Genomic DNA, 13,231 nt, shown 5'->3' on the forward strand with positions numbered 1-13,231 from the left:
TCAGCACCTTCACTGGCTTCCTGTTAAACATCACATCGATTTTACGATTCTGCTTCACACATACTGCTTCACATATATTGAGGCTTGCACAGATGATGACTTCATAATGATGATTTTATACCTAATATTTCTAATTACGATTTTTGTCTAGTCATTTTATCAATTTATTATTGTATTTTACAAATTTGTTTGACTTTATGATCTATGGATATATTGTTTTTTTTAAGTGCATCTTGTAAGGTGTCTTTGAGTGCTTTGAAAGGCACCTATAAATTATTATTATTATTATTAACATTAATGATGATAAACAAACAACATTTTTCTCTGCTGTCAGAAAATACAGAATTATTGATAAGATTATTGACTGTCCAATCATTTGTGATTGTTGAACTGTCTTGCGTGGATGATACATTTAATCTGCTCAGTACAGACCAATGTGCAGAGAAAACATGTACACACTGCCTGTTAGTGATGTACAGTAGCATTAAAAGCTTAGTTACTAAGATCTACATAAATGATGAAAGTAACCAGTGTTTATTTGCACATTTAAAGTGATAAGAAACAATACAGTTTTGAACAAAAAGTGATGTGTCTCCTCTTTGGGTGCAATAAATAAAGTTCACACAAATTCCTGCAACATAAATACAACATGAAAACACTTGATTATTTGTACAAAGAATATTGCTGCTGTGTTGATACCTCACATAAAACAAGTAGTCGTAAGAACTTGTAAAAAATGAATCACTGCTCATCCTCGTCATAAATCGGTCATTTCTGAGATAATGTTTACCTGCAGATAGATCTTTATGCTGATTATATTGTTATGACTTACTGTTCAAGTATAATGTAATATTTGTGTTCATTATTTTTTGATAAAATATGTGCATACAATGATTACAGATAAAAAGTAAAGTTGCTTTAGTTGCTAGTAAAAACAAAATGTTCCTTATGAGATCAGTAACTTTATCGCTGTTTGTCACATCATAATAATAATTCAAGAACCTACGTCCATTAGCATCTTTCTAGTATTGTTTGAGTGTAATCTTTATATAAAATCATAAAAGTATGTCAGGTTTTAAACACCATTCAATTCTTGATGCTGTAACTTAACTTTTACTGTATGTAAATAAAGGTTACAGACAGTCATCGAGTTCTGCGGATCACTTTTTATCTTGTAGCTCTAATAGTCCTGCAGGTTGTTAATGCTGTGGCACAATAGTGAGGTATATCTAATTAAACTCTTCTGGAATCTGTCCTGGTATTCTGAAACTAGTCTGCCCAGTTTGATCCAAAGTGCTTCTGGGGCTGGATGTGGCAAAGCTTGCCTGTGTCTCCACAGTGCAGCTGGTCCTATGGAGGAACTGCAGGAAGTTCTCGTTGCCCGAGCCCTCATGGCTGGAGACGGCCAGCTCCACTGGCCGAGCTGAGTAGCAGCGTCGCAGCTTACAAAGCTCCTCCCTGATCTGCCGGTTAAGAAGCCCATAAAAAAATGGGTTAATGGCAAAGGAGGCATACGCCAGCCACATGACTGTTTCCTCCAGGTCATCGGGAATGGTGAGTGTTGGGTCTAGCGTCAGATGGAGGTGAAAGGCAAAGTAAGGCAGCCAGCAGATCAGAAACTGACCAACAATAACCACCAGAGTGAAAGCAGCTTTACTTCCACCAAAAGGCCGGTCACGCATAATCCTACGTGGGGCGTTGCGGGTTGTGATGATGGTAGTTTGGCTGTTTATTGAGTCAGAGCGATGCTTCACTTGACTGTGTGTCCACAAGGGCAGAGGTCCATGCTGGCGGGCAGCCACACGGGCCACCTTGTACACGTTACAGTAGACGGCAAAAATCACAACAGCAGGCAGACAGAAACAAGTGACACTGAAGAACACAGAGAAGATTCGTCTGTGCTCACTGTAGCTCCAGTGCAGCGAGCAGTGTGCAGCACTGATGGAGCTCAGGCTGGTGTAAGACGACCACCCAAACACAGTGGACAACCCCAGCACAGCAGAGGCCACCCACACCATCACTATCACCGCTGCAGTCAGCTTCAGAGTCATCTTGACCTCATAACGCATGGGGTGGACGATGTAGTAGTAACGCTCCACGCTGATGGCTGTGATGGTGAAGATTGAGGCAGCTATGAGGATTGCATTGAGGAAGACGTAGACCTGGCACTCCAGCACAGTGAACACCACACCGGCAAAGTACGGAGAGCTGGATACAATCCCAAGAGGCATGAGCAGGATGGCACACAGCAGGTCCACTGCACACAGGTGGCACACAAAGGCAAACTTCCTGAGATGAGGAGCTTTCATGACAACGACCAGAACAGCAGTGTTGGCGAGAAGTGCCAGAACATTCAGGGTCACCATGAAAAATATCCCTGTCAGGTCCTTGAAATGTGTCTGCGAGCTGGGAAGGGTGCCCAGCTGTCTGCTGGGAGCTGAGGGCATCAGTGCCCAAACTGCGGCGCTGTCATTGGACCCAGAGTTCAGAAATGAACTGTTTTCCTCCATGATTCATAGCAAAGGTTTCAAAGTAAAAGCACACATTTGTGTTCCAGAATCCCCCATTGTCCAGTCATAAGGCCGAGGAATACTTCAGACATACTCTTCACTCCTGTGTTAGAGAAAATGAAATCCATTAGACCATCAACATTTATGGCAAATCATGTTCAGTAGAGACTATATTATGTTTAAACCTGAAATATATATTTTTAGCCACTTGCAGCAGTGTGTGTGTGTGCAGCAGAAACAAGCTGTAAACACAGCACTGACACATTATCACCATTAACGTGGAAAGTTTAGCATGCTAGCAAATAGGTTCACATATCCTGGATATCTAGCAGATACAGAGTGACATGAGCATTGATTTGGAGTCACCCTAACACCATTCATTTGCACACACTCTCCACACTGTGGTGACACAGACCTGGTTGAAAATCAGCAAAGTATCCCTTTAAATGTACAATATGTAATTTTCTGCCACTGGGTGTCCCTGAGTCAAAACAATAAGAAAAAGCGGAGCAATGTCATCATCTTTGCAGTCAGTTTCTCCTGGTTACAATTCCTTCATTGTTCATTATTCAGTGGGTTTTTACCAGGATCCGAATTACCCGCACTCCTCACCAAAACAAACACTGCGTACGAACAAAACGAAGCCTGAAAGAGGTGTACGCCACCTCCCATGCAAAAGCAGTGATCCATAAAAACAGAGTTGATGGGAAAAACTTTGACCCATGCTTATGAACATTTTGGAGACAGGAAACTGGCAATGCAGATGGTGAGGGGTCATGGTGGGGCTGGAGCCTATCCCAGCTGACATAGGGCGAGAGGTGGGGTACATCCTGGACAGATTGCATGAACTTACATATTTACATTTCTTTGAACATTGTTGGAAATTTAGGATAACGCAAGTACACAACTCAACAAAATATATGACAATGGACTAACTGTTTTTAGACATTTCAACACAGAAAAGTTATCCTCCTGAGACACGAACTTTTGTTTGGTATGCATTTTTAGTTTCTCCTAGCTATTTTGGATCAGTAGGACCTGATAAATTAAAAATAAAAAAAAATTGTCAAGTCCCAACGTCCTCAAACGAGACGATAATAAAGTCCCAATGTCTTCAAACGAGTACTTCCTAATAAACAGCGTCTTAGCTTGTTACTGTTGCTAATATGGTCAAATTTGTTGCCATATCAAACTACAAACATTAGTAATCATAAATAAACAAGTTTCTATCTAAAAGGTGATCAGGTTTATGACCTTGTCCACTTTTGTGTCGGGATCGGCTGCAGATTGACTTGGCAGAGATGGCTGCCATCTTGTTTTTACATGGATTAGTGTATTGTGCTCTTACTACCACTAGATGGCACAAAAAAGTGTCCATGAATGAGGACAACAGGTCTAAGTTAAGAAGAATGAAGTATAAGGTCAAGTAAACCCAAAATGTGACGTCCTCATATGAGGACACAGGGTCTCAGGAGGATATAACATCTGTAAGCCATGTTCATCTTGCTCTGGGAAGGGCACACACAGTTCTCGCTAATGTATCAAAACACAAATTTGAATTGATTACACAGATATCATATTACACACTGTACTGACTCTCATTTTATTCATTATTATTCATCCCACCATTAGTGCCTGATATCAAATGTGTAAATATAAACATTCACAGATCCCGACAACCTTCAAGAGAACACACACACACACACACACACACCTTAAAAGTATTGGAAAGTTAATCGATAACTGTTTGTGAGAATATCTAAGAAGGGATGCTCTCTCAATCTTTTAGTGCAGGCGGGACATGATCAATAGGAATAATTCATGGAGGACACCCTGTCTCTCCTCCATCCGTCCCCATCCTTTTGAAATGAAACATAATGAGTGTGCTTGTTTTAGCCCAGCTGCAGGGAACTGGCTGCATTGATTAGTATGTGTTCAGTGTCACCCTGCACCGCACCATCAAAGAGGAAATCTCTTGGACAGGTTCGACTCCTGATCATTGCGTTGTATTGTAAAATTCAACCAGAGCGCACTGACTGAATATATATTATGTGTTTACTGTACAATTCCCATCCTTTCCTTCTCACTGCAGAGCCTTTCATGTGCCTTCCTCACACATGTACCATCTTGTACTGATATTCATAATCAGGTTTCAAACGTATGACTGTAGAGGATGCTGTGTCCTAAATACATGTGCTCGCTGGCTGCCAGTGATCCACTGATGCTCTCCCCCTGCTGTAATCTTCTCTGGTCGACAGCTATTGGCATGCCGCGTTTGCAGTGAGATTTATCCCAGGAAGGACTAGTGCATGTACATTTTCATGCACATTATGTAAGGGTGTCCTCGTTTTTCACCACGTTCCTGTTTCTGCATACGCTACATCTTTAACTCCACATTTTACTAATGAAGTGGACGATCATTTCCAGTTTATTTGTTTCCCTAAAACAGTTTGTAATAATTAATTCAACAGAGAAACGTGCAGTGGATTCTGCCTCTGCTGCAGTTTTTCTCCGTTTCTACTTTTTTTTCAACATAATAATGAGGATGAGGGAATTATGCAGGTCTTTTAATCCCTCTTAAATCCGTGTTACAGAGCATTTTAGCCTGTACAGACAAACCCCATAATCCCACCCTTTGTTACGACCTTCTTAATCATGTTAATAACCAATTGTAATGCATTCAAGTTGATGTATGCCAAGTGATTACCATTCCTTTCATATCAAACTATAAGCATTAAATACAGAAATATTTCAGTGGCTAAATGGGTTATTGTATTGTAATGTAAAAAAAAAAAATAAACTTTTTGTTTCAGTAGATGTAGCTTGAAGATTTTGAAAAAGATGTTTGAAAAAGTGCCATTACTGTATATAGCAACTTGCTGATGGAAATACGCTGCTTGTATCATCATGTCAACGTTGGCTGCAAAAACATCCATCTCTACCCATGTGTGATGAGTGGATGAGTCATTACAGCACTTTTTTCTCTGGCTTTTTATTCGTAATGCTAAAAGTTTATGTTAAAGACCAATAGAAATCTTTAATAGTTTTTAGATACCACTGGTTTATAACATCATCATTTCCCTCAAGAGTGTTCTTAAATACTCTAATGCTCTTGTGTTAAGATAACAGATTAAATTGTTGTTTTATTGTGGATTTAAGGTCTCTCTCGTAAAAGCATTTTCCATCTCAATGGGAACTCCTGGTTGAATAAAGGTTTAATAAATAGATAAATAAATTTTGACTGCGAATCAGTGTATGACTTATAACATTGACTTCAATTTTGTTGACTCAAATATCTTGTCTCAGTCCTTCAAACACATACATGGTGCTCAAACTATTTTGTTGGTAATTCTTAAGCCTCGTGTTTATTCTAATGTCAGTCTCAGACATATTTAACAGAGAAATGTTGGAAGGATTAATAAGAATGTTGCAGAGCTAAACCTCTTAGAGACTGGAAGTGATTAGAAAAACCTTCAAGAGCCAGCTATGTTTTTTTCTGTAATTATCAAAAGCACTAAATATGCTGTCAGCATTTTTATTCCTTTAATATCATTATTCCTTACTAAAACAAAAACTTACCAAGTAACTTACATTTTGAAAATTGGCTGTTGCTCCTCTGCAAAGTTTTTCTGAGTTTTCTAAAGCTGAGTACGTCCAATTCATGACGATGACTCTTCTCTGGATCCTGTAAAAGCACCAAACTCAGAGCTCGGGTGGTGTCTCCAGGTGTGTAAGAGTGTCGGTCCACCTTGCAGAGATCTTTGCAGGAGCGATTAAAAACTGTGGGAGAAATGGAAGATTTCCCAAAACAAGTAGACACGAGCCTTCAGTAAAGGACCCCAGGGAGAGCTGACGCTGGCAGAGAGAGAGAGGTGATGAGCTGTGTGTCCACTGAGACAGCACAGCTGGCTGGGTGAAAGGAGGGGGGGAGGAGCCAGCAGTTGGTGATTGTTCAATCATCTATCAAGACAAGACGACTCTATCAAACCGCCACCCTCTGACATTAACCATGTCCCACACACACACACTCTTTCATCAGTCAGTATGTGGCAGTGACTGTCACACACTGTCCACTATGCTTTGTCCTTACAGATGTTCCTCTATTCTCCTCCTCAGAGCTTCTGAGAACACACACACACACACACACACACACACACAGTGAAGTATCGGTTGGACTTGCTCAGTCAATTTACACACTTCTCTCTTCTTACAATGGAGTTAATCTTATTAGAAAGCAAGAAATTGCAACCTTAGTTCGATTACAGCTTTTGAGAGTTGAGCATGAAACAGGGCTCAGCGCTGACATCTGTTGGCTGCTGTGGAAAACAAAACTCCCATGTGAACATACTGTACTTCATTGTGCTGATGTAAGAAAGGATGCGAGTGAAGATAACAGAGGGATGTTAATTCTAAACGTTTATTGGCCCGTACACAGTGAAGCACAACAAACAGAGAAGTCAAATGATTGATGCTGTTAATGCAATAAGATTAATTATCAATTACAGTATATTCTGCAGCTGCAAAAGAACTACTCTAAGAACACAGTATCACTTGATGTAGTGGACAATTTGTCATGAGCAACAGGGTACAAATGGCACCTCTATCATTTGAAACATTTTCAAACGTCCTACTTTTGAAACACACAAAGGCCAGCTGTTTAAAAAGTATAAATATTTGACAGAAACTGACTTCACAGACTCACTTAGACACATCCACTTTCTACCTCAAATTAAATAAGAACACTTGTTTGTTTTACCACCGATGATTACACACAGGACATTTTATAGTGCTATTCGACGTATTGGTTCAGTCACCAGGTAAACTTTCCGGACACACGACAGACAAAGCTGTAAAAAAGAAGGAATTCTAGAAAGTGTTTAAAAAAATAACTAATTCAAGCACTAGGTTTTATTACATAATAAACTACAGGTGGATTAAAAAAAGGCAACCTGTCACACATTTCTATCAGACGAGGAAAAACTGGTGACCAGCAGATGAAGGCAGGCTCAGGGGGTTATAACTGAGAGTCGTTTCCCATCGCTCCGTTTTCAGGCAGGAGAGAAGCATCTTGGCAAAAGCTCTGCTCAATAAGAGCTTTGCTTTCAGCTTTAGACAAACCCAGTCTCTTCTTTAACAGTTTGTCCTCGTTATTCAACTTTGTGCGGATTGCAGTTTTTATTTGGCTGTTATCGATGCCGAACTTGGCTGCCACGTGATCTGGAAGAAGACACATGGTAAAAAAACTGTAATCTCTTTTTTGAATTATCAATATACAAAGATGGTCTGTGGGTGTGAAAAGTCCAATGATCTCTATCTTACCGATTATACTTCTCAAGATATCGGGTGGGAGTTGAGGCTTGTGGCATTCCTCTCCAGTGAAGGTGCTCCTCCGGCCCTGCAGAGAGTGTGTGGCCAACGTTTGCCTGTCAAAAATGATCATCAGCAGTGCTGACGTGTACTTCTTGTAGTCTGCGATCTCTGCGATGCGCTCGTAAAGATTTTTTGGTACTCGGAGATTCTCGGAGAGATACAAGAAGGTGTGATCATCCTGAGGACACAAATAAAAAAAAAGTTAGCTATAAACATACTCGGATGCTTTAATGGCTGAATTTGACACCACCATGTTTGACTTTGTCTAATTAAGTTTAAAAACTATCAAAGTCTTGACACAGAAGCACTGACATAATTAGTCTTACTATGATAACAGAATTCAAGTGAACCGAGCAATCTTGCCAAAACTGTGTTAAGACTGTGTTATTATACGACATGGAGTGTGAGCACTGACCTCTGGGAAATTATGAACCTGTCTCATCTCCGCCTCGGGCTCAGACAGGAAAGAAACAGTCTCGTCCTGAGAGTTCTGCGGTGCTGCCGCATCGCCTCCTTGGAGAACGTGATCCAGAGTGACTCGCAGCTCATGTGCTGTGTGCCTCATCTGCATCATAAGAGTGTTCATCTCTGTAAAGCAAAAGTGTCAAACCACTTTAGACATGCTAAAGCAGATTGAGTTTATTTATAGAGTAATTAAAAGTATTAGATGGCATGTTTACAGCGTAAGCTCAGGGCCAATTAGCCAGGACTTTAGCAGAATCCGTCCCACCTCAAGAACTATTGACATGCCAACATCCAAACTCATAAAGGTGTCTGATTAAATTTAAAACTTTTGTTGAACTGTACTGTTCTATTTTTAGCTCTTAAATTGTGGTCAAAATGCCATATAAAAGCTTTTTTTTTTACTAGGGAATAAGTGCAATTTGTCAACTGGTCAATTAAATGTTGCTACCCTCACTATTCACCGCCAAAAATACAAGTCAATTAAACTTATTATTAAAATCATTGTTATTTTATGCAATTGTGCACACACCCAATGAAAGTTATTTTAATAATCAGGCACGTTTCCTATAGATTTATCATTATTAATAAATGTTATTTGTTAACTGTTATTTAGTCACTTAATTTTAGTGAGTTGTCATGTTGTTTAGGATAATATGCAATTTTCATAACGCACAGTGCAAAGTGTCACACAATTCAGCGGATTTGTTTACTGAAAAATGGGATCAACGATTTTAAATGGGGGCGGCACGGTGGTGTGGTGGTTAGCACTGTCACCTCACAGCAAGAGGGTTCCTGGTTCGATCCCAGGAGGGAGCCCTTCTGTGTGGAGTTTGCATGTTCTCCCCATGTCAGCGTGGGTTTTCTCCGGGTACTCCGGCTTCCTCCCACAGTCCAAACACATGCAGGTTAATTGGTGACTCTTAATTGGCCGTAGGTGTGAATGTGAGTGTGAATGGTTGTCTGTCTCTATGTGTCAGCCCTGTGATAGTCTGGAGACCTGTCCAGGGTGTACCCTGCCTCTTGTCCAATGTCAGCTTGGATAGGCTCCAGCCCCCCCGCAACCCTCATGAGGACAAGCAGTTACGAAAATGGATGGATGGATGGATTTAAAATGGCTCTCATAAAACACACAATAGTTTTTTTACCCTAACAGATGAAACGCTGCTCAATTTTGACTGTTTTCTGAGTCTTTTCTTACTTTAAGACTAGTGGATTAGTCTTTGTTTAAACTTTTGTTTATTAGTCACTGGGATCATTCCGGTTTTCTTTTTTCCTGGAATTTTTTTTTTATTCTTTTTTGCCTTTAATCACAGGACAGTTTTGAAGTGTGAAAGAGAGAGAGAGATAAGGGACGGGCTAGAACCGAACCCACGGCCTCCGCCGCAAGGACACTAGCCCTTGTACAGTACAGGCCAAAAGTTTGGACACACCTTCTCATTCAATGCGTTTTCTTTATTTTCATGACTATTTACATTGTAGATTCTCACTGAAGGCATCAAAACTATGAATAAACACAGGTGGAGTTATGTACTTAACAAAAAAAGGTGAAATAACTGAAAACATGTTTTATATTCTAGCTTCTTCAAAATAGCCACCCTTTGCTCTGATTACTGCTTTGCACACTCTTGGCATTCTCTCCATGAGCTTCAAGAGGTAGTCACCTGAAATGGTTTCCACTTCACAGGTGTGCCTTAATTCATATTATGGCAAGAACCAATCAGCTAACTAAAGAAAAATGAGTGGCCATCATTACTTTAAGAAATGAAGGTCAGTCAGTCCGGAAAATTGCAAAAACTTTAAATGTGTCCCCAAGTGGAGTCGCAAAAACCATCAAGCGCTACAACGAAACTGGCACACATGAGGACCGACCCAGGAAAGGAAGACCAAGAGTCACCTCTGCTTCTGAGGATAAGTTCATCCGAGTCACCAGCCTCAGAAATCGCAAGTTAACAGCAGCTCAGATCAGAGACCAGATGAATGCCACACAGAGTTCTAGCAGCAGACCCATCTCTAGAACAACTGTTAAGAGGAGACTGCGCGAATCAGGCCTTCATGGTCAAATGGCTGCTAGGAAACCACTGCTAAGGAGAGGCAACAAGCAGAAGAGATTTGTTTGGGCCAAGAAACACAAGGAATGGACATTAGACCAGTGGAAATCTGTGCTTTGGTCTGATGAGTCCAAATTTGAGATCTTCGGTTCCAACCGCCGTGTCTTTGTGAGACGCAGAAAAGGTGAACGGATGGATTCCACATGCCTGGTTCCCACTGTGAAGCATGGAGGAGGAGGTGTGATGGTGTGGGGGTGTTTTGCTGGTGACACTGTTGGGGATTTATTCAAAATTGAAGGCACACTGAACCAGCATGGCTACCACAGCATCCTGCAGCGACATGCCATCCCATCCGGTTTGCGTTTAGTTGGACGATCATTTATTTTTCAACAGGACAATGACCCCAAACACACCTCCAGGCTGTGTAAGGGCTATTTGACCAAGAAGGAGAGTGATGGAGTGCTGCGGCAGATGACCTGGCCTCCACAGTCACCGGACCTGAACCCAATCGAGATGGTTTGGGGTGAGCTGGACCACAGAGTGAAGGCAAAGGGGCCAACAAGTGCTAAACACCTCTGGGAACTCCTTCAAGACTGTTGGAAAACCATTTCAGGTGACTACCTCTTGAAGCTCATGGAGAGAATGCCAAGAGGTGCAAAGCAGTAATCAGAGCAAAGGGTGGCTATTTTGAAGAAACTAGAATATAAAACATGTTTTCAGTTATTTCACCTTTTTTTGTTAAGTACATAACTCCACATGTGTTCATTCATAGTTTTGATGCCTTCAGTGAGAATCTACAATGTAAATAGTCATGAAAATAAAGAAAACGCATTGAATGAGAAGGTGTGTCCAAACTTTTGGCCTGTACTGTACATGTGGTGCCTGCCCTACATACAGAGCTATTGGGCACCGTCTACACGTATTTACAGTTATGTAATGAATAATAATCCACATGCTTCACAGGTAACTGAATTTCTAAGAATTTCAAAGTAAGTTTTGTGAAATGTGGGAATATAGAAATGTCCTTGAAAGGAAAGCTCAAATGAAACACGGATAAATATGAATTAATTTGTCATTAATGACTGGAGACTTAATTCTCCGAATATTTTAAATGCTATGCTCACCTATAGCATAGAAACATGTAAATTCTTTGCATCCTCCGCTGATCTGCTACACACTGACTCTCAACTTGTGTAGGTTACACTTGTTATTAATTATGACTATTTGATTGGAAGTGTAACAATTAAAATAACAATTAACTATTTTATTTGGCGCAGCCTCTAGCTCTGCAAGTAAAGTGTCCGCCCCATGCAGGCTGAGTCCTTTGCAGCGGCTGTGGTTTGATTCCAACCTGTGGCTCTTTGCTGCGTGTCACCCCAGTCTCTGTCCTGTCTTTCCAGTCTAACTGTTCACCTTGCCTATTATTTAGTGCCATATTAAACTGTTTTTTTTTACTGGTGACTGGCTGCAATTAGAAATTACGGACGCTACAGCATTGCCTGTCATGTCTTATTCTTTTTTTGAGTTGTTTAGGTCTAAAAAAATAATAGAATCAACCTTGAAAAGCCCAACATGTGTGTAATATGCCATGGCTCTGAGCGCAGTGAGTCACATACAGTGAATAGACTGTGTGGTCTTGACAGGTATTTTTTTTTAGCATATTAATTAATAAATTAGTCATCATCTCTTTCCACCCACCTTTCAGTTCCCTCAGCTCTCTCTCAGCCAAAATTCTACATCTGCGCTCGTATTTGAGTTGTGCCTGCAGTTGCTCTATTTTCATGAGGAGGCTGATGGTGTCTGTCCTGATGCCTGGGCTTGCAATATTTTCTTCATCAAAGTCAATGGCTTCCTGTTGCCAAATGAGAAGAAATCACATGAACAATTGCCATGTGCAGTATGGGGACACAACAGATTTCATGCACAATTAAACAGTTAAGAGCAGCCCTTACCTCATTGTTAGGGAAAGGTGAGTAGCTGGCGTCTTCAGCCAGCCTGGACTTATCATCCATTGGATCACAGCCAAACTCCTGTGCATCAGTGCCGATTTTTATCATCTTGGCTGCAGGTAGTGTTGGAGTCGCTGCTGCTTCTCTCTTGGGAGGCATGGGGGTTAACCGGGATCTGGAGAGAGTAAAGGTTTCATCAGTTGACACGTCTAACACAGCTTTCCTGTACGAGATGGAGTGAAACTTTGAGTCAAACTTTTTTCACTCGCTTACACGTTGCTTGTTCATTTTTCAGCGAGTCATTCGAGACAAAAAATATAAAGTTAGTTCACGTCGCATCCCCCCTCCTCCCCCTGCCTCCTCAACCCCTCCTACTAGCTTCCACATTGCCTCCAGCTGGAGCCACTGAGTGACACAAACTGCCTCTCAATACATTATCAAATACATGTCACATATGTCATGTAGGACGGTTCAGAGGAGGCTCACCTCGCAGCTCAGCTCTACTTCGCGGATAAACTGCAACCACACTCACTGAGGACACAGACAGCGCAGTACATGCAAATACTGCGTAGTAGAGGAAGTAGTAGTACTACTGCAGTAGTACAGTACATGGATCCTGATACAATTACGGCTCATTTTTAACAGCCGCGAAAAACGTCTCCGGTTAAATATGTGTGAAATACCGCTCCTATATTTATCTTTTAATGTGCGTGGTACGCGTGTGTATAAGAGTGTTGTGTTACGATATTTATATTTTTACAATTATGTGCGGAACAAAGCTGCGAAAACTTATTCCCCGAGGGAAGTATTTAACACCAGTACAATTTCCTGCGCTTCCAAAATCTTGATTCAACCAATGAAAATCCAGACATCAGAAAAAGGCGGGGCA

General features: G+C 41.0%; 2 protein-coding genes across 4 annotated transcripts; both read right to left on the bottom strand.

The window, feature by feature from the left end:
• Positions 1–598: 598 nt before the first annotated feature.
• Positions 599–6,368, bottom strand: LOC117257441 (putative G-protein coupled receptor). The gene is made up of 2 exons (XM_033627629.2): positions 6,102–6,368; positions 599–2,613 (listed from the first exon to the last, which is right to left on the bottom strand). The coding sequence occupies exon 2, from the start codon at positions 2,508–2,510 to the stop codon at positions 1,230–1,232; it is 1,281 nt and encodes a 426-aa protein (XP_033483520.2). The 5' UTR covers positions 2,511–2,613; positions 6,102–6,368; the 3' UTR covers positions 599–1,229.
• A 550-nt stretch (positions 6,369–6,918) lies between these two features.
• Positions 6,919–13,081, bottom strand: LOC117257466 (uncharacterized). 3 transcript variants are annotated; one of them, XM_078169059.1, is made up of 6 exons: positions 12,829–13,081; positions 12,346–12,517; positions 12,092–12,248; positions 8,296–8,468; positions 7,830–8,058; positions 6,919–7,727 (listed from the first exon to the last, which is right to left on the bottom strand). In XM_078169059.1, exons 2-6 carry the CDS (start codon positions 12,499–12,501, stop codon positions 7,525–7,527), a joined length of 918 nt encoding a protein of 305 aa, XP_078025185.1. In that variant the 5' UTR covers positions 12,502–12,517; positions 12,829–13,081; the 3' UTR covers positions 6,919–7,524. The 3 variants fall into 3 exon arrangements, with proteins under 3 accessions (XP_078025185.1, XP_033483579.2, XP_078025186.1); XM_033627688.2 differs by having other exon boundaries at positions 12,092–12,245; positions 12,829–13,075; XM_078169060.1 differs by lacking the exon at positions 12,829–13,081 and adding an exon at positions 12,616–12,744.
• Between the last annotated feature and the right edge of the window lie 150 nt (positions 13,082–13,231).

The sequence above is a fragment of the Epinephelus lanceolatus genome, chromosome 1 (genome assembly GCF_041903045.1).
Source record: "Epinephelus lanceolatus isolate andai-2023 chromosome 1, ASM4190304v1, whole genome shotgun sequence".
In the NCBI taxonomy this organism is placed as follows: domain Eukaryota; kingdom Metazoa; phylum Chordata; class Actinopteri; order Perciformes; family Serranidae; genus Epinephelus; species Epinephelus lanceolatus.